This window comes from Dermacentor andersoni, chromosome 1 (genome assembly GCF_023375885.2).
Source record: "Dermacentor andersoni chromosome 1, qqDerAnde1_hic_scaffold, whole genome shotgun sequence".
Classification (NCBI taxonomy): Eukaryota; Metazoa; Arthropoda; class Arachnida; order Ixodida; family Ixodidae; genus Dermacentor; species Dermacentor andersoni.
Window position 1 is genome coordinate 248222245 of NC_092814.1, and position 25529 is coordinate 248247773.

The 25529-nt window shown below is 42.2% G+C and overlaps 1 protein-coding gene across 5 annotated transcripts in view; it reads left to right on the plus strand.

The window, feature by feature from the left end:
* The window catches only part of Usp20-33 (Ubiquitin specific protease 20/33), a 105959-nt gene that overhangs the window by 30604 nt on the left and 49826 nt on the right, over nt 1–25529 (plus strand). For 4 of the 5 annotated variants that reach the window (XR_008609316.2, XM_055063621.2, XM_050195886.3 and 1 more), the window contains 5 exons: nt 3964–4161; nt 12905–13095; nt 16035–16185; nt 16481–16595; nt 21651–21716. Coding sequence is in view for 4 of the 5 variants with exons in the window: in XM_055063621.2 (XP_054919596.1) it covers nt 3964–4161; nt 12905–13095; nt 16035–16185; nt 16481–16595; nt 21651–21716 (721 nt within the window). In the remaining variant the exon portion in view is untranslated. The remainder of the gene's footprint in view (nt 1–3963; nt 4162–12904; nt 13096–16034; nt 16186–16480; nt 16596–21650; nt 21717–25529) is intronic. The other variant, XM_050195887.3, reaches the window with a different exon arrangement.

The window sequence follows — 25529 nt, forward strand, 5'->3', positions numbered from 1 at the left end:
GTGCTTAGTTATGCAAAATCTTGCAAAAGTGATTGCATCTCCGAAAGTAATTAGCCGAGAGTACTGTGCCATGGCAGTACTGCCACTGCTGGTTGACGCATGTGGCACACTTAGTACTGTCGGGAATGCGGTTCTATATCCTCGAGCAAAGTTTGCCAAAGTAGACTAACGGAATTTTGACAGTAAAGTTTTTTCTGCGATGCATGACCTATCTGTGCTGTTTCTTTTCGCAACAACGAAATACTTGCAAAAGCGAATTTTATCGCGTTCCCCGCTGATTTCATTATTGCGAGGTTCAACTATATTACAATACTTAGCTGTGGCATGGTGCTGATGTGCTAGGTAACCTCAGTAGCTGCTGCTGCCTGTAAACATTAACAGTGAGGAACAAGGGAATGTTTTTATTCAGCTGTCTCATTATAGAAACATAGAAGCAACAATCCATCAGTTCATATCATCAAGAACATGAATTCATCTTCATTATGTGATAAGATGGAAATTATTGATAGTTATATTTCATTTACTTTTGTGCTGGTCTTACAAGGTACTATGTTCAGAGAAACTAAGTAAATTTTAGTTTTTGTATCTGCTATTGAGAATTTGAATCTAGATTCCGTACACCACTGTTTGTATATTATTACACTTATATATAGCACATCTTTCTCAAAAACAGATGTCAAAAAAAGCCTGTTTGTACTTGCCTTGCTCTCGATGACATATATTAACATATCAAGATGTGAATTGGGGTCCTAACTATATTTATGACAGTTGGTCTGTTGGAGTCATGGGATGCCTTTGGTTGATTTTTCAGCTTCATTATGTTGGCTTAGCTTCTCCAAAACGGAGGTTGACGAGGAGACCTGTGCACAGGCCCTTGGCACATAGCTCTTTCCCTGAGGGAAGCCTCTCCTGAGTGCATACAGGAGGCTGCTGTTTGAGATAAAGTGTTGTTTCTGCATGCCAAGAAAGATGCCAGCTCTAAAACTTTCCTTCTAAAATGCACGAGTGCAGGCTACCATCTGCACACCTTCACACTGGGGCTAGTTATGTGGTTTCGAATTCACTTCCCAGTGCAAGTCAAGGTGACAACTATGCTCTGGAGTGTACGTGTCATCTAGTGTCTTTCATTACAATTTTGTATTCCTTAGGCCAGAGATGCCTTTACTCTCGCCTCAGTGATTGGGCACTGTACTGTGCTTGTACTGTATATTGTTGTAGCTTTTCTCATGCCTGCTTTAAAAAATTAAATCATGGAGTTTTACGTGCCAAAACCACTTTCTGATTATGAGGCACGCCATAGTGGAGGACTCCGGAAATTTCGACCACCTGGGGTTCTTTTAACGTGCACCTAAATCTAAGCACACGGGTGTTTTCGCATTTCGCCCCCATCAAAATGCGGCCGCCGTGGCCGGGATTTGATCCCGCGACCTCGTGATCAGCAGCCCAACACCATACCCCACTGAGCAACCACGGCGGGTTCATGCCTGCTTTGTAGTCCATGCTCAGCGTATTTTGTCCAAGACATTCTGCACTAGAGGCAGCATGCATTTTCTTGGTAACTTTTACTGTAATTATATATTTGCTCTCACATGTCAAGAGAGCACTGTTGGCTTTAAAGGGCCCCTCACCAGGCCACGTAGCAAATTTTGGTTATATGCTGGAAGTTTTTACATGCCCTCTAAGGAGTCTTCTACCACAATAATTTTTTCAAGCTAGTTCATTAATAGTAGATAGAAATATTTGAAGTACTGCAAACCCATGATTTTGGGAAGTGTGTGTCACCGCCAAGGTAGACACTCTCTTTGCTTGTCGCCATCTAGCCTATGCAGGCGAAATTCGCTCCCTGTGCTCTCTCATACTGGAGCCAGAGGATCGCATGATAGATGTGTCATGGGCACCGCCTTCTTTTCCTATTTTCTCTCTTTCGTGTTTTTGCTAAGTGGCATACTTCCAGTGAGGGTGTTGCGTGCAATCTGTTGCATTTGTCTCAATTCACACAGTGCGCAATTTTGCGTACTCAGCACGAGAACACTGGATTAGTGGTATAAGTCGGTGCCGCAATCACGAGCACTGAGACAGACACAAGTGGATCAAAGAGCACGATCGCGCATTGGAACCTTGTAGAATATGGCAGACAGTTTCGTTTTCTGTGCACACAACCGCATGACATGGGAACAAGCAGATGAAACAGAAATACAATACGTCCCTCTTGCTATGGCACAGAATAAAACAGACTTGCAGACATTCAGTTTGTAGGTTTTATTATTTCTCTAAGCTTTAAGTTTTCTGTTGAAACAACAGGTCAAACAAATAACTAATGTTGCCTTGAATAATCCTCTGAAGTCGCATGTCACTGTGAGTGACATCACAGCACTGGAAATTGCCTAGGCGCATTTGTGCGATTGATGACGGCTCTCTGGCTGGGAGTGCAGCACCCACGAGGAGAAGGCCGTATAGAGTTTGGATTGAAATTTCAGCTCTTTTCACATCACTTAGCGGTGTAATACTTTGCAGACACGATCGCTAGTGCGCTTTGTATGCACTGCACTTGTCTGCTCAATATGCCAGACCTGGTGAGGGGCCATTTAAGCAAGGCTGAACTAGAGGGTTCCCCTTTAATTTTTTAACAGCCTGGTGTACTTTAAATTGTGCCTAATGTCCCAGCATGCTATTGTCACTAGTGTCAATTAACACTCTGCAGGCTCTCTCACCCTCATTTGCCTTATTACTCTAAAACAAAATAGGAAATTCAATGCCCTTCCACTTTGAAGAAAGGTGACTAGCGAAGCTGTGAATGTGGGCCCCCTTAATGGCAAACTGCACCTCCGCCATGGGTTGGCCCGGTATTGCACTATTTTCGGGATCGGCCCACGGGGACCACTTCATGCCTGCTTCACCTCCTCCACAGGTCGGCCCAGCTTTGAACTATCTCCGGGATCGGCCCATGTATGAAAAATTGTTGGTCTATGTCCATGGAGACGAGATCCGCCAGAACCTAGCCATAAACGGCTTATAGAAAAATTGACATCAGCACGCTTAGCTCTGCATGCACTATAGCCTCTTCGTGCTCAAGCGGGGAGGGAAGCACCAACCTTTGTACCACTTTAATCGTGATTCTGGTTGGTATCTGCATCTGACACAAGACCACTCTTTGGCATGCAGTTACATTTTAATGCTATAAGCATTCTTAGGATACTTCGCCCACTTTCCAGCCTGTGGGTCGATGTGTAACCGTTTTCCCCGGCCTCCAAGTTAAAAAAAAATGCTGTAAAATTTATGCAGTGTAGGACGGAATTGCATCACATGGGTTCCATAAGCAAAGCAACCCGGTGTGCTTTAGCGCACTGCACCAGGTATGCTTGTGGAGAGGGAAAGATTAACAGCTTCTTTCTAACCATCATAGACTTGCTGTGAGCACCCTACACAAGTGCATGCCTGACTGACAATGAATAAAAGTTTTACACCTGAAATAGATGCATATGCATTGGTGCCATAGTTCATTTAAAGTCCGATATGCTGAACCCCAATTCTACAGTTCCAGTGCAACAAAACTGGCTGCGGCTGGGAGGCCACATTTAGTGAAGTTTCTTTGTAGCACCTGATGCTGTTGTCTGTCAAGGCCAGTGGGATAAAACTGGATGAAATTGGGAAGCAGCGTTTAGTAAAGCTTCATTTGTGGCACCCAAAAGTCTGCATGCTGTGGTCTATGGTGGTGCTGTGGCACATGCATGTATTAATGGGATCGACATTCTTAGCCTACTTGCCCCACGACAGATTGTAAATAAAGGCATCTTGAGCCATTCGGTTTGTTGCTACATTGCTTGAATGCTAATTGCATTAATGTCAACACTCATCGTGAGATTGGTTCTGCCCAAATTTTTTTTACAGGTCATACTGAATAAGGTAGTTCTTCGGAGCTTTGTGGTCATACAATCTTTTGGCAATATGCTTTGCTATTTACAGCAGGAAGGTATTCGATTGATGGCCGCAGTAGAGGAAAAGGCTGGTGGAGACTGGCCACCTATAGATTCTGCTGCCTCTGGAGGAAGTAAAGGTCACCGGGCGCGCAAGATTGCTGCTGCTCAGCGTCTCTGCAGCATTGTCTCCGATGTCTTTGACGGCCGCATCCTGAGCTCAGTACAGTGCCTCACATGTGACACTGTAAGTGCAATGCTTAATTTCTGCGAGTTTTTTATTCAATACGTGAAAGTGGATTTTCAGATGATATTCACTACCTGTGTATCTGTAATGAAGAACATGCCCGTATAAGTCTTATTGAATTGTCATTTCGATATCTAAGCATTGGGGTTCTACCTAGAAATTAAAATTTTTAAAGTAACTATCCTGCAGTGGGACACAAGTTTCGCACTCTTTCTAAAGCTGTTATATTCTGCCCTGCATTGATGACTGCATCATTGGACAAAAAGTTGGCTCCCTGCAAGTGCTGCTTCAGACTTGAGAAAAGTTAGGAGTCCAGTGGTGCTAAGCACAGCAAGTATGATGGATATGGCTATTCAGTTTGCCTCGTCCAAAGCATGGTATGTGTGATAGGGCATTGCTGTGAGGTGTGAGGAAAAATGACCTTCCTCCAGTTTTCCCCATTCCTCTTCCTGTAATTAGCATCTCGCAGCTTCTTTATCAAATTTCCATGATACCGTCCTGTAATAGTGCTACCTTTGGGAAGAAAATTAACAAGCAGAATGCCTCTTTCGTCCCAGAAAACAGTTGCCATTACTTTTACAGTGGAAGCCTGCACACTGAATTTCTTGAGACATGGTGACTGCTGGTGTTTCCACTGCTTCAGCTTTCGTTATGTTTATTTGCATTGTTTTCATGATCCAATGACATTAGCAGGTGAGAAAAGGCCATCCTATGTTCAGCTTGACCGGCTGTGTCAATTTTCACAAAGATGTGGTGCCTGCACCACGTCTTCGTGGAGGTCTTTTCTGAATACATAAAATTTTTTTTCACAGCTCTCAAATGATAGCACATTTGAGTTATTATTGTGTTCGCATAGTCATGGTACCATATTTCTCTAGTGCCTGTATAGGGAAGTAAATTATCATACGAGGTTTGGCTGAAGAGAAATGCACAGTAATGTTATACAGGGTGGTTCAGCTAACTTTAGCCAGAGTTTAAACATATGCCGATGCACTCTAAGACGATGCGACCAAATGCATGTTGCTCACTTTTGTATGTAGTATGTCACACAATTTTTTTTATTTTGCTTAATTAGATAATTTAGTCAAGATTAATTAACCAACTTCTGAAGCAACGAAGTTAGGCAAAAAATTCCAATTTGAAAGTTGTAGAGCGCCTTGCAAAATGTCCAGTTAGGCAGTTTCTAACTTTCTGTCTGTAAAGTATTAGTGTTGTTCAGCTTACTGTGGATGGCCGCGAAATACAAAAGAATACCACGTGACATACTCGCTTGCACGCTGTGATTGCAGTGCTCCCAAACTGTCCGCGTACAAACAGAGATAGCACTTAGCAGGGCGTGCTGCCGCTTAAAAGGCGACAGGGCAGTGACGAAGGCAGTGGCTATGCGATTTACGCCAGTGACGTGCTTCCCTCACGGCGGTTCATGATAGCGATAAGCAGATGCAGTGGCAGCACACCCGGCTAAATGCTATGTTCGTTTGTGCGCGGAACGTTTGGGAGCAGTGCAATCACGACTCGCAAACGGGCATGTGACGGGGTGTTTTTCTGTATTTCACGGGCATCTGCAGTAAGCTGAAAAACACTAATACTTAATAGATAGAAAGACAGAAACTGTTTATTCGGACATTTTGCAAACCGCTCTGCAACTGTCTAATTTGAATTTTTTTCCTAGCTTTGTTGCTTCAAAAGTTTGTTAATTAATCTTGACTAATGATTTAATTAAGCAAAATACAAAAACAGCGTGACAGTACATACAAAAGTGAGCAGCATGCATTTGGTCACGTCGTCTTAGAGTGTATCAGCATATTTCAAACTCTGGCTAAAATTAGCTGAAACACCCTGTATGTAATATTAATAAGACAAACGTCTCAATTCTTCTCAGAATTATGATTATATTGACTCATACTCCATTACAGGGTTTTGGTTGGATGCTATCGCCACTTTTGCCTCGCACTACAGGGTGATTATTTTTAAGTTTCATGAAATTTTTCAGAATAGCCTCTTGCAGATAACATAATTCTAGTCCTTGAGCTGGATTCTTCAGAGAGGCAGACATTACTTGCAGGATAAATCGAAACACATTAAACTAATTAATAAATGTCCACTAATTATCTTTCAAAATAATTACTTTATGGCACATATTACAATTATGAATTGTAGTCGGTGAGTTTGCAAGGCGTGTTAACTTGTAATGAATTTTGAGAATCGTGCCACTTTCGAGATATGCGCCATCAAACTTGTCCTAAAAATTCACTGTTGTTCCACTTTTTTAACAAAATGCTCTTTCATGCATTGAAGCACAAAAGTAACTGTAACGCCTATGTATTTTGTTCACACTTTGGGAAATATCTCGAAACTGATGTCCATCTGGAAATTCATTTCAAGTGGATACACCTTGCAAATTCACTGGCTGTAATTCGTAAATTGAGATATGTGCCATAATGTAATTACGTTAATTAGTACATTTGTGTTAATTAGTTGAATATGTGTTCTGATTTCTCATGCTAGCAATGTCCGCTCTTCGAATAATCTAGCTCAAGTGCAAGAATTATGCTATCTGCCACAGGCGATATATAGAAGTGCCATAAAGCTTAAAAATGGTCACCCTATATATTGTAATGCTCACTGCCCACTGCGCTTAGAGAGTTGAGTTAGCCTGTGTACAATCAAGTGCCCCTGAGTTAAATGACTAACAATCACGGGGAATAGGTCATGAGATTTTGGTGGAAATGAAATGGCATTGATTTATGGTGATAGAATTGAACATGCTACTTCTGGTTTCAGAAGTAACTACAATTTTAAATTAGCACAGAAAGTCGAAAGTTGTAAAACACGGCATGTCGTGCAACACCTTACAGTTGCTGTGGTACTAGGGCCGGATTGTTGGCACGTGACCGCAGAGAACTGTACATAAGTTGGCTGTTATTGAGTGCACCACACATATTGTTTAAAATCGCATTCTTTATTTTTGTAGACGTTTACGCTTTATTCTATGGACATTACAATCTACAGAAAGTTCACGCTTACAAGTGATGCTGCTTATGTGGCAAGAAGTGCAACAGCACAACCTTGGCATCACTCATTGCATGGCGGCACACATTATGCTGTTCACACACCAGTTTGTATGGATCTAAGTTCTGATTGCGGCATTCAAGCTCAAATTCCTCACTGCTAGCTCACTTAGTTTTTCAAGAAATGACATGCTTCCGAATGGCAACAAGCTGAACTGTGCATCGTGTAAAAATACAGTTCACTATTATGAAAGTGCTGTTTCAAGTTCAAAAATATGGTTTGGCTAAAATGAACTTGGCTTGACTTGTAATGACCAAGGCAGTTGGACAGGAAAGCACATAAGCATGTAGATACGATTGCACAAAGGATGCAATAGTTCAGGAAGCATGAACCGCATGACCATCAGCTTGATAAACAAAAGATTGATTCTTATAACTAGGGCTACACTTGTTGGTGGCTTCCCACCAAAGCCAGCATACAATCACTGTCGTGTTCACCTCACTCTTTCCAGCATAGGGATTCATAAGCGCGATCGTTACTTTTAGATCTAAAAATTACGATACAAAATGTTCCGCAATGTTTTCCAAGTTATCACTGCAGTACGACCAGTAAGCTTTCTATAGCACTAAAGAAAATATGGGCACCATAAATACAGTGGAACCTCATAATGAAGTTGCATCGGACACAAAAATATGTTCATTATATTTTATATGCATCATATAAGCATACACAGATCGTCGTTTAAAAAAAATGTGCAATCAGGCCTATGTGAAATAAACGCAAGTGGGGTGCCTCTGACAGGCCAGGAAAGGGTATCCTACGGATTTTGATGACCCGCTGGCATCTTGTTGTCCCAATACAAGGCATGGGAACAACAAATTACATACACACACTCTGCACCACCACAAATACGCAACAGTGCAATCGCTGCCAACGCGTAAAATCGGCATGTTGGCTTGCTGACAGAGCCAAGCTGCTGACCAAAACGTTCACGCTGCTGACAGACTTTTCGGACATGGAGAGGACTGCATGTGGATTCATGCTGCACCTGACTCTGCTGCTGCGACCATCAGTCTAGCCTGTACGCCTTACCTTGTGCTTAACCGCCGACATCTATGAGTGCAAACATATTCTCAGCGAGCTTGCCACGATGGCTTGTCACCGGCCACTTCGCTGGCCACAGTGCTTAGGCTGCTAAGCCTAACCAGTGTCACTTCATCGGGAGTTGGCAACCAAAGTTGAGGTTTTGACGAGAGCTTCTTTCTCTTATTTGCCTGAGCATCATGCGCATGCGTGAGTTGCGAGAGAGACATCTGTGGGCTTTTGCTGGAGACTTCTGCGAGATCTAGGGACTCCTTGCATGGGACTTGCTTGTAATGTGTGTTTGCCTGGGTACCTCGAACTCTTGCTTCTAATGTGTGTTTGACTAGGTACTACGGAGAACGGCACACTTTGCTCCTGTGTAAGCGCCACTTAAACTTTCGTCCTTACGGGATAATAACGGCCGGTAAAGAGTCCGTAATGGCAAAGCGGCAGTTGTTTGTTGTCTGTGGTTGGCCATTGTCACTGTGGCGCACGTAGTATAACGTTTGCCACTTTGTAGTGCGTCTTTGGCACTCTGCCAGTGCCACAGCCATCGGCGACAGGAGTACACATAGGCACACTCTGTGTGTTCGCCACCCAGCCGTGAACAAGAACTTAAGTACAACCTGCAAATGAATATTTTACAATAAAAGTAATTTGCAGCAACACGTCATTATCCATTGATCTGTGGCTGCTAAAGTGGTATTTACCTAAGTACCTAGGAAAAGGCAGATTCTGGGAAGCAAAAGTCCCTAGGTGTCTCTCTTGCAACTCACACATACACATGATGCTCAGGTAAATATGAAAAAGGAGGTCTCCAGAGGTTTTGTGCCAGTCGAAATGGCAACATTATTCATGGCCGCCATGTCTGCAATATCACACAGGCGGTGCATGCCTAAAACACCGTGCGGCATCCAAAATTTCGGTTATTACGTTTATACATTGGTGCTAAGGGTAGGTGGCAGTGCGGCAGGAATCATGCAAGTTCAAAAATTATGGCGTCTAAAAAATTGGTCGGCGACTCTTTGACATTTTTGCTTCCAGATTATATATATTTTGAGGCACATGCAAATAAAATTCGCTTCTTTAAAACTGATAACATGTCGGATCTGGCATGTTAGATTTCATTATAGTGGGAGAATAGTCCAGTGAAATAGAGCATGACCAACCAAATGTTATATTTATTTTTGTTTTTGTTTCTTATATCAAAGTCCAATTGTATTGGTTTTGGTTCCCTTAACTAGTGTACTATGCCATAGAATACAGCATGTGCTTGCATAAGTGGAGCAGCAAGTCCGAATTTTCCGATTTCCAAAATTAACGAGGGGACTCAAATTGGTAATATTTTACTTTACTATGTGCATTTTAAAAATGCAACACAGAGACATCACTACAGAACATCACCACATGTACACTGCATCAAAGCTTCCGACATAGTCATGCAAAGTCTTAATGCATGATGCTTTTGAATATAATGGCACTTCCGCTAGTGTCTGCATCATGCTTTCGTGGAGGTTACTCCCAGATGAACTGTTTGAAAACTCCTTTGGAACAGGTGCAGGTGACCAAAGTAAGTGAATTTTCGTGTTGCAGGAGAGAGCTGAAAAGTAATTGCATGCATGTAAAGTCTAGAGCAAAGTAATGTATAAAGTAGTCCATAGTCAATCTTGCAGCCTAATTCTTACTTTTTAAGCATGCCAAAATTCGTTTAAATCTATTTTGCTTGATCTTGGTCAGTAGCCATTGCAATGTAGTGCATGCCCACACTGTCAATACACTGTGATTAAGTTTTTAGCAGTACAAATAGTGAATCCTGATGACAGCCATGTCATTCTCAAGCAGCTAATGATGATGAAACTGTTGAGTGTATTATATCAGTGGGCTATAAAGCTTTTTGCCTTGCCTTAGTTCAAGAAATTCTTGGCACAGCCCTCTTCAGAAAACTTCATCTCTACAATGTTCTGGGGTATGAAATCTGTGACAAAGTACCTGGCAGCTGGCCATGACATTGGACTTTGTGCAGTACATTTTCACCTCTTCCCAAATTTATAGACACACCTAAGGGCATTCACTTCTCAATGGATGATAAAGTGAAGGATGCAGTGAGGCCGTGGATCAAGAAAGCACACCAGCATTCTTCTTTGACGGAATAAGACAACCCATTCAACCGTTGGGAGAAATGTCTTGCCTAAAACGGTGACTATGTTGAAAAATAAATGTGTCCTCTTGTTGCCCACATGATGCCTTTTTCATTTCATTCGAATATCCCTTTTCATTTACAAGTTACTGGCAAGTGTGCATTACCTTTCAGCCATCCCTCGTCATTTTTGTAAGCTACAATGACGGTTCGAAGTATACTTGTGTTACAAGCACGAACTCATTCTTTTGTTCGTAGGCTTGCTATGTGTCAGTCTGCCTTCACACACTGGTCTATTTACACTGCAGCAAGAGCAAAGCCGTTCCTTAAAGGGACACTAAAGAGAGAAATTATTTCACCTGCATTAATTAGTAAATTACCTATCTACAGTACCAGGTACGCCACTCTTGCCGCGAGATGAGGCTTGGTAAGCCAGAAAAGGCACAAAACAAAGACGGGTGGCGATGCTACCTTTAGCTCCCACACCAGCTCACCGTGACATGATGAATTTTGATGGCATCTGCTAGGTCCTAGTTAATTGTTCACCATTAAAGATGGACTACATTGGGTTCAAAAGAAACCATATATTGAACATTGCAAGTTTCAGAAACTTTTGAAATATGACAAAGGACTTTGAAATACGCGACATCCACTGACGTACCGGCGCTTAGGTTTTGGCATGAAATGCAAGAAATGGAACTCTGACCTTCATATTCTCTTGCAGTAACAAACATAGCACAAAATGAACAAAAAAAGTTTTAAAAGAATACTAGCAGTCTAAACTAATTTAGTGTTTCCCTTTAGTGTGCCTTTAAGCTTTTTTTACACTTTGGTCATTGTTACAGAGTTTTCCATTTCCATGGCACTGACTTATTTTTCATGCCTTCAGTTCACATTGTGCAAGGCAAATCATTAACTTGGCTGGAACCATTAAATTGGGTGGTTACCAAGATAGTAGATCAAAGCAATTTTCTATCAAACTTATGGCATTTTCGACTGGTTGCCTCCATGCCCAGACTCGGATTCAGCTGAATCCGGCATTCCTCAAACACAGAGGCAGAGGACAAGTACACAAGCTGAACATGTGACTCACTCTTGAGCAAAGAAATGGCAGAGGCGAAACCGCGTGACTGCAGTAAAAGTGATTTTGCATCAAAGCCTAGACAAAGGTCCCAGCGCTGCAAGAAAAAAAATTCGGATCTTCCAATGGGACGGGCATTTGTTGAGACGCCAACATGCCTTGGTCTGGGTTGTGGTGGATCGTTGCCAGCAGCAACGACGACACTACACTGGGTTGGAATCGCGTGGAATTGTTCTCAATCTCGACAACTTGTTCGATGACAGGGCTCGTAGTGCCAGAGAGCACTCAATGCGGAAGGAGAGCGATCGAAAAGAACCTGCCGAACACAATTCGTGCACTCTCTTTCGACCAGTCGAAGACCATGCTGCTCACAGAAGCACTCTAGAGTGCTCCAAAATGCCCAGCCGAAGATGCCATTAGCTTCTTGCAAAATTTCCAAAGAAATATGTTTGCCAGGTAACAGTATCAATTGATATAAAGTTCTACAGTTGATCTTCTCCGTGTTTTGATATGTACGCCTTTCAATAGCTCTTGCCAATTCATGTTTGTTGCTATGCCTGTATTTGTAGGTCTGCTTGTGTTATGGGGTCCTTTACTATGTTGCCAGCTCCCCCCATATGATACCCATGTGGAGCTCTGCAGTGAATAAGGAGTAACAGATATTTCTGCTGATGTTTTTATTATGGCAACTTAAATTTATGGTCAGCCTGGAATGAGACATCTGTAAATTCTAGCAGGCTGTTATAAGTACTTCCGTTGTTCATCATTTGTTTTTGCTGTGATGCTACAATAGTAAATGCATAATGTTCATAATGTCAAAAAAAAGGACATCAAGCTTTGATGTCTCGACAAGGCATGTTTAGTGTTTTGTATGCACATATAGTGAATTGTTGTCCCTGAGTTGTTTTGGGATAATGAACTATCACTTTATTTATTTATTTATTTATTTATTTATTTATTTATTTATTTATTTATTGTAATATTTACTTGCTTACTGTCAGCATGTTAAAGCACTCATCAGGAAAGGGTGGATGTAGTAGTGTCCCTCTCCCATGAAAAAAAAAAAGAGCAAAGAGATTTTTTTTCAGCAATGCCTTTAGAGCAGTTCCACCACCAAAATGAAAACGTATCCTAACAAGTTAATTTTGAATGCATTAATGCTCCTTGACAGAAGAGCATTTTCAGGCATTGAAGCCTACATAAATAAAAATGAGATTACCTAAAGAAAGCTAATCTGTGCATAGTGTAGCATTATCTATTTGCACCTTGTCTATCCCTGGTCAGTTCCTGCAAGCTGGGAATCAAATATGTTTTAGAACTGACACCTAACTGATTACTGGAAAGAGGTAAATTTCAGTGTGGCCTCTCCTTGTGCTTAATGAAGAAATGGTGTCACCAGTCAATAAAGCAGTGTTGCTGGCGGTCTGCAGGTGTCAACAACACGGGAGACATTCCAGGACCTATCGCTACCCATCCCAAACAGGGACCACCTGGCTGTGCTGCATGCAGCTCAAGGCAGTGGCACTACGGGTGTTCCAGGGGCCCACTTACGTGGTGCACTTGAGCCCCAACAGGGCTGGCTTTCCTGGATCCTGGGGCGCATGTTTTCCTGGGTTTTTGGGCAAGTATTGTTGCTTTTGCCGTTTATTGTTTACATGATATACCGTATTTACCCTTGTAACACTCTCCCTCTCCCTTTCCAAATTTTGCTGGGTGGTGGGCCTTATTTGAGGCAGGCTACTCACTAAAGCCTTGAACTGTGCTCAGTCTGATGTGCAAAATAACGCAACCACTGGCGGCCAACAATAAAGTTGCCAATAGATTTTTCAGACAAGGAAAATGGCGTGATAATGTCCGAATAATTGGGCAATCCCCCCCCCCCCCAGAAAAAGACAAATTGCGGCGGTAAAATCAACTTCATTGTTTTTTAGAGTGTTAGTATACCAGAAAATTTCTTTGCAGGCTTTTGCTCAGTGTTGTGCTCTATTAAAATAAAGATTTGGGATAGCCTGCAGCGGTGGCTTAGCAGCTAAGATGTTGCACTGCTAAGTGCAAGGTTGCGGGTTTGATTCCCGGCCACAGTAGCCACATTTCAATGGGTGCAAAATGCAGAAGCGCTTGTATACCGTGCAATGGGTGCATGCTATAGATGTCTAGATGGTCAAAAAACATATGGGGCCCTCCATTATGGTGTGCCTCATAATCATATCATGGTTTTGGCACGTAATACCACCAAATTTAATTTTTAATTAAATTTTGTGATGGCTTAAGTCGTGGGTATATTTTGTGTTCAGGCTGTGCGCTGCGAATTCGGTTCGGAGCTTTATTGGCTTTATGCCCACACACGAGCTTACACTGTCCTGTCCAGTAAGTGCATATACCAACTTGATGGACCTTCACAATATTTGCCAGCTGATCGCCCCTCTGACCCGAACTCCACGTCACGCACATGTTCTCGCACCTGCTCTCTGATGTGGTCTACTGGTACAAACATTTTAAGGGTGAACTTCCTGCAACAGTGTACCGCCTGGTACACTTACTGGCCAGGCCTAACCAGCACTGCTTCGTCGGAGTCTGCAACCAAAGTTAGTTTTCTGCCGAGTGTGGGGTACAGTGATGATAATGCCATCGTTGGCAGGACTACTGCCATCTAGTAGCGGCTTGCAGAAATGAACCAGCATGCAGGTATGCGCATAACTTTTAGCGAAACTTTTTCCCAAATTTTCTAACTCCAAAGTGGGGTACGGACCTTATACGAAGGCAGGCCCTTCACAAGTAACTGCAGTACTATTGCCTTTGCTTTGTCTGCCTTTTAATATCTTCAGCAATGTGCACTGCCAAATTTGTAGCCATGAAATACTGCAATTATTGTTTATGTAATATATTGTATTGTAACTCGTATGAGGTCTCTCTAACAGCTGCAACTCAGACCTCCTCCTTTACCAACACTTGTTTGAAATCAAATGAAGAAGATGAATGACAAAGAATCATTGCTTCAGCCGCGGCAGCTGCATTCTGATGGGGGCAGAATGCAAGAGCATGTGTACCATACTTTGGGTCCACGTTGGAAGAACCCCAGGTGGTCAAAATTAATACAAAGCCGCCCCTGTAGTGTCCCCGATAACCCACTGTACAGTTTTAGGACATTAAACCCACAATTAAACTTTTTTTTAGAATTGCTACCTTACAACAGTTCTGCTTTCTTTTCTGCAGCACGTTGTGAGGCCTAGGGGAAAATCTTTCAGTTGATATGCTAATTGGTTAGCTTCTTTATTTTGTCATTCTGTTCATAGCCTGCACCACAGTTGTACCATGAAACAATTGTAATATCCCAAGTGACGACCTGTCCCCAAGACATCCCCCAACCACACTTTTCTCGTAAAATATTGCACAATACATGCTGAAATATCATGCCCGCTCACAAAAGCCTCGCAGATCACCTACTACCACAGCTTACTCGTGCACATTATCAAAGGTTTACAGTAGCAAAAATTTCTGAGCAACGTGTGGTTATCACAGTCCATTGGCAAACGCTCACAAAGCATGGCAGCTTCCCAACCCTTCTTTTTCTGATGAATTGCTTCTACTAGAGGGGAGGGCAACAACTCTGGATATTGTGGTACGCTCATTTAATAACTTCGAAGAAGTATGTTAATACAGTCAACGACTGATTTTTTTATCTGCAAACGAAATTTTCGGACGCTCAATTTTTCTGACATGCCTGACAATCCACATGCCTTCATGGTACCGCCATAAAGCCAATGTTTAAGGACGTCTGGAATTTCAGACCCTGAAACCCTTGCCGCACAACTCTCCAGACTTTTTACCGTGACTGCAGGTCTGAAACCATAATAATCGAAGCCACCACTGCCGCTGTTTTATCTTGCAGCATCGAACCAGCGCTCTTGCATGTCAACCTGCTAGCAGCTGCAGCCACCGCGGCAACGCAAAGCCTAGCTGCTTCAATGTTCACCGCCAAGCTTCCGACTGTTTACCGCACTGTTTTTCATTTAAAGAATTCATTACTGTCAGCAACGACGCCAACTCCACTGGAAGTACAGCAAGGGTCAAGTATTGCATAATGTCAGTTCCCAAAAGTCAGTTTCGTTGCAATACAGCGATGTTACTATGCGGTCAAGCATATGCACTGTATTGGGGTGAAGCATACCAAGAGTGGAAATGTGCCAATGTCCTAGTACAAAGTATGTATTCTTTAATTATACACACGGGCACCCGCCATCTCCTGTGACAGCATGTGCACCGATACGCCTAATAAGTATACTGACAGGACTCGGAGCTCTTTTGAACATGCTTGTGGTGATTTAAGCCCTTAGGGGCAGTAAAAGACATGCATTCATAATTTCGTCCTGCACAACTTTTTGGACGTTTCTGGGAGTCCACTTGGGAGTCCTAAAAATCAGTGCGTTGACGGTGTTTCAAGTAGTCTGCGTTGCTGCTGCGCATGACTGCCTTCAAATAAATATTTTCTCTAAATGAAGACCATTAAATATGCTGTTTGCATTGCATTTCTAAGGGCCTATCTTTTTGTCTTATGCCCAGGTGGTTATGGGGCCCAGGTGTTGCCCTGCAAGATTGTTTAGCAGCCTTCTTCTCTGCTGATGAGCTGAAGGGTGATAACATGTACAGCTGTGACAAGTGTTGCAAGCTTCGCAATGGCATAAAGTATTCACGGGTGCTTCAGCTGCCAGAGGTGAGTGCAGACTTTCATTATCCTATTTTTGGTACTTAAAAGGAAAAGGTTTTGTGTATTTTATCACTTTGCCTTACTTGTCTTTGTGTTGATAACATGTATCGACGGTGTAGTATCAGTAACTTTGGAAAAACCTGCGAAGGTTGCAGGAGAGAGTACAGGCTGTAATATTATTTCTTGGGACAATGTTGAGTTGTGCAAGCAGTTTAATCGTTATCTTGGTAAGTATGTTCTTCTGAGCAGTGCTGTGACGTCAAATAATCCATAGTGATTGAGACTTGTGTGGTCTTTGCAGGTGCTGTGTATTCACCTAAAGCGGTTTCGGCACGAGGTGATGTTCTCGAGCAAGATCAGCAGTTACGTCTCCTTTCCACTGGAGGGTCTCGAAATGGCGCCATTCTTGCATTCTGGTTAGTAAGAGCTTGGTGTATAAAGTACTAAAAATCTTGCTTTCTTTTCACATTGTTCCTGCGTCATCTTATGTTTGTGGCTGTTTATTCTAGGGTGTTTTGTTTGCTGCACAATTTCTTTTTCTGTGACTCATGCTTTGCCAAATTTACCACACAAATAGCAGGTTAATATTTCTACATTATATATTTAAAAAAAAGTAATTATGTGCTCAGGTGCAGAAACAGCAAATAGTTACAGCACAGTGACCAGGCATATCCACTTATGGCGTGCAACAGACCTTGCCAGTTGTGAAGATGCATCAGTGCTGCCTTCAATTTCAGTGTAGGCAAGAGAGGTAGCCATCCCTGTTAAATGACATGCATGCGTGACCTTGTGGCTATAATTAGCACAATTTCAGCAAGCTCTACTAGTTCGACTTTCTCAAAAGACAAGATTAACACTTGGAAATATGTTTCCAAAGGTTATCTCTGAAATTTGTTCAAATTCGCCAGTAGGGAAAGGAAATTAGAGATTCAATGGATTTGCTTGCACTTTTTTTGCCTACACTGCTGCTGCATCCAACTCGGTACTTTTCTACACTAAATGACGGAGAAATAATAATCCACGCTATGAAAAACATTGGCTGTTAGCTCTTTGTTTAGAAACATTAGCTTGTCTGCAAAAGAAGATGTCAGAGTTCAGCTTTCATAACTTGTGTAAAAGGAAAACTGAACATCAAGAATGAGAGCACATCTCTCTCGTGGCTCGAGCCACATGCCAATGCACAGCGCTGATGATTATGAAGACTTGCTGTGATGAAGATGACGCTACAACTGCAAGCTGCGTTGGTGCTGCTGTATTTGGCCAGACATGTACAATATGCAAGTAGTATAAATACCACCAAAAGCATACTTAAATAGGAGAAATCATTAATGTAACCTTTAATCACTGACTTTGCAGACTGCGTTCCTTTGTAAAGTCAAAGATGATTATAGAGTCCAAAGCAAACATATCTTGTGGAATTCTGATAAGCACATGCTTCAGACTGATAAATATCATAATTTGCATTCATTTATTATGCATTTCAGTGAGAAAACCGTGCCACAAACCAGTGTCCATTTTTACCTGGTTTGATAATAAGCAAATATCAGCTCTAGCACATCACAATGAAGCGCTGCCCGCTGTCTGCATGCTTACATCACGCTACTGATAAGGCCAGCTGTTTTCCCTTTTATGAAACGAAACAGATCAACTGTGAATTTTGATACCTGCTATTTCAAAGCACATGGTACTCATTGGGAGAATAATGCAGCAACAATATTTGCCTCAGATAATAGTCAGCATCACTGTTCTAGAGTAAATATAATCGGATATTCATATTGAAGATCTGTTAGGAAGTATTTTTATAGTACCCTTGCAACTTTCATAGCTTTAATAGTGTCCACATTTCCAAGTGCAGTTAAACCTCAATATAGCGAAGTCGGTAAAATCGGCAATTTGCTTCGTTGCATAGAAATTCAACCTTTCATACAAATAATTAGTCACCGATAAATTTTTCTTGCACAGAAAGGGGTCACAGAAGTTTCCGAATTATGGGGCAATCAAAAAAAGCTAATTCGAACGAAAAAGCAATTCATTTTGATAAATTTGGGAGTAGACGATAAATGATATGGTATCGATAAATGATATGATATCTTCTCGGCACTACGAATTAAGCGAAGCCGGCCACTTTTGCGTGCATTCCACCCCTGTGGCTGATAACATAGCCCGCACTGGGACAACGCAATCAGGAAAAGCACTGGCAGCGGGGAGCGAATGCTTTGTCTGCCTCTCGCTCCAACAGGCCACCGAAACTCGAGGTTATGCCACCTCCAATACTAAACGCACGGCAAGACAGTTTACATGGTGCCACGCCAATTCAGCATGGCCACTCTTGCACATGCAGCAGATTACCTCTAAAGCAGGGTGGCGTGGCTGCTTATGCGCAGCCACGGCCGAGGCACGTGCAGACTTACCCCCCCACTTCGCCCCCGCCCCCTCGCGTGCGCTTGATTGAGTTACTGTGAGCTCGCTCCCCTCCCCCTCTTTCCTTGGCTCGCGCTAAAAAGCGGCACTCGTGAAGCCACCATCTTTCTTGTCTCACCCTCACACACTTTCACTCGCACCTAGAGCACACAGTGCACGATGCGCAATAGGATCTTATTGCACTTGTACTTTATTGGCAGTTTTTATTTGGTATTGGCAGTTTTAGGAACGGTAGTTCCTAAAACTGCCAATACCAAATATTTAAAGATTACACCAGAGCGGATGACGCCAGCATAGTTGACTACATGGGAACTTGTCTTACGCGCTTTGCAGATAGTGGTAGTGATGTGTCTACACTTTTGACCGCGTTTACTACAATGTAGAGGCATTGCATAGATATATTCATACCCACTAAAACTAAGAAAGTCAATAAAAGTACGCCTTGGATGATGCGTGGAATAGTACAACTAAAGCGCAAAATCAAATGAATAAAAAAGAAGCATCCACGCACGGTCGTTATCACAGAACTCCAAAAAAAGCTGTCATGCGCCGTGCGCGATTAAAATGTTATTTTTCCACAACATCGCCCAACTTTATAAAAACGCACCGGATAAGTTTTGGGGATACCTTGGCAATAGCAAGAAGACTATTACGGAAATTGCAGTTAATGGAACCATTCTTAACGACTTGAATGCCATCGCACAACATTTTAACACTTATTTTCATAGCGTATTCTCCCGTGCATGATCAGGCCCATCTTTGAGTTCTGCAGTGTGTGAAGAGCATGAGGCAAACTTTATATCTTACCATGGCATTGTGTCTATGTTACTCAATTTAAAAACCAAAACAACTCCTGGCCCTGACAACCTCCCGAATGTGTTTCTTAGGCGATACGCTGAAACTGTTGCCAAGTTCTTAGTGGTATTATTCTGAGCATCTTTGTTATGCGCAAAAGTGCCTGAAGATTGGAAGATGGCTCGAGTTGTTTCGGTCTTTAAAAAAGGCGATCGATTATTGCTCGAGAATTACCGCCCCATATCATTGACGTCATCTTGCTGCAAGCTTTTCGAGCACATAATCGCAGCTCGCATTAATGAATTCTTAGATGAACACTCCCTACTAACAAGTGCTCAACATGGCTTCAGAAAAGGTTATTCCACTACCACACAATTAGTAACAATAATTGATTCAATTGCCAAAGCTTTGGATGCCAACGGTCAAATTGATGCAGTGTTTTTGGACTTCAGTAAAGCATTCGATAGGGTAATTCACAAAAAGTTAATTTTAAAATTAAGGAACATTAACCTTCCGGACATCATAATTACTTGGATTACAGACTATCTGGATAATCGCCAACAGTATGTTTCAGTTGATGATCACAACTCGGGATATTTACCAGTCACTTCAGATGTTCCCCAGGGCAGTGTCCTGGGTCCATTGCTCTTTCTTTTATATATTAATGACATTGTTACCGTCGTCAAACCAGGAACACAAATAAGGCTGTTTGCAGATGACTGCGTTGTATTTCGTACTATTAAGTCCGTGAATGATCAGAAGAAACTTAACTCTAGCTTGAATAATATATTTTTGTGGTGTGAAGAATGGGGCATGGCTGCAAACAGATAAAACTGTCTCTGTTCGCATAACGCATAAAAATAATCCCCTGGAGTACGCATATCACATGGAATCTGTTCCATTAAAGCAAGTTGAGAGTTACAAGTACCTTGGCGTAACGTTCACTAATACATTTTCTTGGAACCTTCACATTGACAACACATGTTCTTCTGTCTTTCGGAAGCTAACCTATCTGCGACACAAACTAAGAAATACCCCCTCAAACATTAAGCTACTCACATACCTAACCTATATCCGGCCAAAACTTGAATATGTTTGCATTGCATGGGATCCCTATACTAATGTCAATGTTAACAAACTTGAGAGAATACAGAGAAAGTATGTTTGTTTTATTTATTCCAAGTTCAAAAGTTCGGATTCGCCGTCAGAGTTGATGTTGGCTAACGACATTCCTTCGCTTAAACAGAGAAGACAGAAACACAGGCTAGATTTTTAACATAATCTAATTAATCACAAATTGGCTCTGGACCCTTCACTATATGTACGTCATCTCTCCACAAGGTATACACGACACCATCGTCTGGATACACTGACACCTATCTATGCTAGGACAGACAGCTATAAGTTCTCCTTCTTTCCCCGGACTATTTCTGAATGGAATTTGCTGCCCGCCCCTTACAACATGTGACTGTGTTTTATGTAAGGTTTTATTGTCTTTTTTTTATTTTTGCATAGAACGTGTTCTCCTTGCTGTTGAATGAGCAAGGCAAGTCCTCGACTCTCAAACTCCCTTGCCTTTGATGTGCAATTCCCTTGCCTTTCTTTTACATCGTTCTGTTTGCACCATGGATTGATTTATGTATTGTGTTTTGATCTTTTCACTAAGTGTTTCTGTGAGCAATATATCCTTGTAAAGTCTATATATTTTATTAATGTATACGAACGTATCTTGTATATGCATTGTACTCAATGTCTTGTACTCAAGGACCACAATGTGGTCTGCAGTATGTACTAAATAAATAAATAAATATACGGAACATGATGCGGCTCCACTTCGGTGGTAGTCGTTCTTGTCATGGGATGGAGCACGATTAGAGAGGTATGTTTACGTTCGCAAGGAGCCGCTTGTAATTAAACCATGTGACCAACTGCATTGTCCGGAAGTCTCTATTTATTGTCTCGGCATACTTTTGCGACGGCAGTAAAATTTCGTTATATTGGAAAATCGCATACAACCACACTTCTTTATATTGAAGCTCTAAATACATGGTGTTCTATGGACAAGAGGTTATGAAAAGTTAAATACTTTGTTGTGTCAAGAATTTCGTTATATTGGGGCTTAACTGTAATATGGCTGCATTGGTATAGTTTGCATAGTTTCCATAACTTTTATTGGAAAATTCATGTAGTACACTATAGTAGAACGCACTTTTGCTTTTGTTTCAAGTAACCTGTATGCTTCTCTTGTGTTTCAGAGTGCCCACGATCTGCCACAACATATGACCTAATGGCTGTCATCTGCCACCATGGAACTGCAGGCTGTGAGTATCAGTTTGAGTACTTTGGTTCCCGTTTTATAAACATATACCTTTGCAGTAACATTCACCGAATATTTAGTGTGTGAAGTGTCAAAAGAAGCAAATCAGAAAGAGCATCACAGCTGAATAGGTTTTCTTTCCTTGCATATTATACTTAGGGTCCTTCATTTTCGGGTTCTAACTTATTTGAAATTCAGGTGGTAAAAGTGGCGTGCTATTTTTACAAAGGAAAACTGAGAAATTGGCTATTTTGGTAAAAACCGAGGAGAAATTGGGAGTTTTGTTGTGTCGTAGCCCAAAGTTCATGGATTTTTTTGGTGACCTTTACAATTATGACAAGAAATGATTTTCTTTTGGACACAAACATACTGTTTAATCAAGCAAGATCACTCACAGGAACATGTAATGGCAAACGAGCTTCTCGCAAATGATATGGTGCACTCATCACTACAAATCCTCATTCTCTGGCATTAATATTTCAAAAAATAACCACATTACCAAAACAACAAATAGAAACAGGTTTGGAAAATCCCTTCTTTATTTTGTTTTCTGCACTGTATTAACAAATAAAAAAAGTACAAAAAGTAGCTTTTCGTTCTCTCACAATCCCATGTTAACGTACATTATCATATGCATTGGGAGCGTTTCTGTGCCCAAGCTATGCCTGTCAGGGCTGTCGTTCTTGTCTATTGTCGACTTGTCATCCTGTTTTACTTGTTTCCGATATACACTTTTGTGACAAAATGAATTAGATATACCAACTAGACAAATGAGCCACCCTTCCTTGAGCGTAACGTAGGTAACATCCTCTCAGCATCACAGCTATAGTTCACAATGCAGAGGAACGTAATTGCGCATTAATTCACTTCATAGTGCATTACCACCGTCTACATGTATGCGACGTGCGGGCAATACAATGCAATGCACCACTGTTGTATTCTTATAAACGCAGCTACTAAAAAAAGCAACAAGCTTGAGTTCACTTAATGCTGGCAGTCGCTGAACATTTTATATATCTATATACATGCTGTTGCTTGCTTTAGTGTTAGACAAAAACGAGGCATATACTATATTCGTATAGGTATTATTAATAATATGATATATTGTGATCATTTGCTCACAACAGGTGGGCAGTGTTCATTAGTTTCGTAAATCTGCATTTATTATTATCCTTTACGACAGGGCAAACTTCGGGTAGGTAACGAGTTTAAGCTGATTTTCGTAAATTTTGTTTAGGCTGCAAAAGTCAGGCGTTACCTGGTTTTACCCAAAAATTAAGGACCCTAAATATACTTATCTGATGTCCTCTACATTGATTGGCACTGCTGACACCCTATGGCAGTGTTTTATGGTTATCAAACACACCTTCAGCAGCATTAAACCATCATAAAAACTTTAACAAAATGCAGTTGACTTCCACTGATTTGACTCTGGTTAATTCAATCCCAGTCGAAGGTGTCAGCTGGCACCCATGCTTTTCTGTGGGCCCAAGCTTTCGTTATTTTGATCCTAAAATTGGCCTTCGCCAGATAACTCAAACTTGACCAGTCAGCACACACGCACCTGACCCCGATGGTGATCCCTTTAGTGGCAGCACCTGTCTAGACAGCTTAAAGGGACACTAAAGGTTACCAGTAAAGTGGTAGAGCAATGTTCTAGAACGTCTAAGACGTCAATATAATCGCGAACAGAGCTTTAGTAACCGAGAAATTGAGGTAAATGCATGACACGATTTGAGACCCCCCAGCGACATTCCGGTACTAGCCCGATGACGAAAGCACTCCTCATAATTTGTGTTACTAATACTCAACTACTCGTATTAAAAATATCATTTCATTCGATTATAAGACGGAAAAAAGGCTACTTGTCTACGTCTATTCGATTCTAAGAAAAAATAACATTTTGACGTTAGCCTTCAGTAATATGGGTGTTCGAAAGGTTTCGTTTTCGCTCGACTCTGCGCGCTCGACTCTGCGCCGCGCACTCTTTGGAGTTTCAGTAGTTTGGTTATCGCGTCGTGCTGTGAAGGTTCTGCTGGCTCGCGAAACTTTTATTTGGAACAAGCAGCGAGAATGCCACGTCCATGTGATGTCGTGGGAAGCCCTCGTTGCTTTCCCGCTCCGGAGAGCCGGTGTCGAGGCCGCCGTCGTAGTACGCAACGACGCCGGCAGTGCGAGCCGTCAGCAGCAGGTCGCGCTCGTCAGTGCTCAAATCGCTGAAGTTGAGCCCACCATCGCGAGCCAATCTGTCGGTGTCAGGGTCCATTGCGACGAGCGTCGAAGTTTGCGTCATAGAATGAAGTACCAGCTTATGGGCGTCTTGCACTGGAGTTTGAGGTATAGTAGCGGCGCCTGGTGGCGGTGCGGGAAACGACATCTGGGTCGTGCCAGCTTGGGTCGTATTGAGCCCTGGTTGTGGCGAAGCACGTTTCTAGGCCGAGTTTTGCGTCGATTCGCACTTTGTTATGCCCTGTTGCGAGTGCGAAAAGGCTCGTCACTTCTCACAGACCACGCCGACCACGCTGCGAGCTCGCCGCAGCCTATAGTTTAACGAAAACGGACTCTCCGTGTGCCGTGGGACGTAATGTGGGACGTAATTCGTTTCTCCTTCCGGTAGCCACCATACTCGCGCTTTCGCTCTGCTGTCGGCTCTGTCTTGGCTCTGTTTCTGGCCGCGCGTTTGCGTTTTGCGCAGAAAAGCCGTAGCGCCGTCTGCGGACGCCGTTCTACTCACCGATGGCACAACGTCACTATGAGACCATGATGTCAGTACTCCTCGATCGGAGGGCGGGCGATTTGAACTGCGCTAGAGGTACGCGGACGCTTCAGAACGCATTTTCTCTTAAAATAAGTCTCTCCTTGGCACGAAACAAGCGTTTCGAGGTTTCTGGGATGGTATTTCAACAGTCCACGTTGACTTAATAGTAACCTTTAGTGACCCTTTAAGGGGCAGTGAATGTGTTGAACACACATTGTCTCCCGTTGAAATTGCCTATTTTTGACCTGCCCTAGGAAAATTTTCAAGCAATAACTGCAGCTCACAATGTCTGATTATGGTATTTACCCGATTCTAACATGTGCCTCCTATTTTTTTTTTCTCCTAAGAAAATTGTGCCAAACATTTTCTGTGCGCTGCAACCAGACCACATACCAAAACCGCCTTTGCGGCGTTTGTATGCTTTACCGCATAACAAAGATGTATTGCGGTGAAGCTGACTTTAGGAAACCGGCCGCCATTGTGCAACACATATTGAACCCTCACCCATTTTTCTTGCTAAAAAGTCATGTGCACGTTATATTTCTACTTTATTTAGGAACTTGAATGTCATTTCTACGTTAGTTTTTTTTTTACTTTGGACACATAGAAAGTGGGTGTGCATGTGATTTGGGCGATTGTTAGAATCGGGAAAACACTGCCATATGAATCGGCAGTGTGTTTTGCAGTTCTTTCTGCATCTTGTTTAATTTGACGTGCTGGATAATTCACTTAATTTCGTCGATCCTGTCAGGTTCGAATTAACGGGAGTCAACTGTAGTGCCACTTTTCCTTGGTTTCAGTCATCATGGTTGTGCTACGGTGAACACATTGTCATATATATATATATATAATTTAAAAGACATTACTGTCTACTTTCATTAATTCTACCTACGTCAGTCCAATGCACTTGTGAAATTAACTGGCAGGTCATAGTAAAAGGAAACTCAGAAAAAAATGTCCAAGCACACTGTTGCTTATTTTTTGGCAGTACTTACCTGATCCTAATACACTCCCGAAGTTAATATGCACTGTTTTTTTATGGGTTCAAAGTGAAGACAT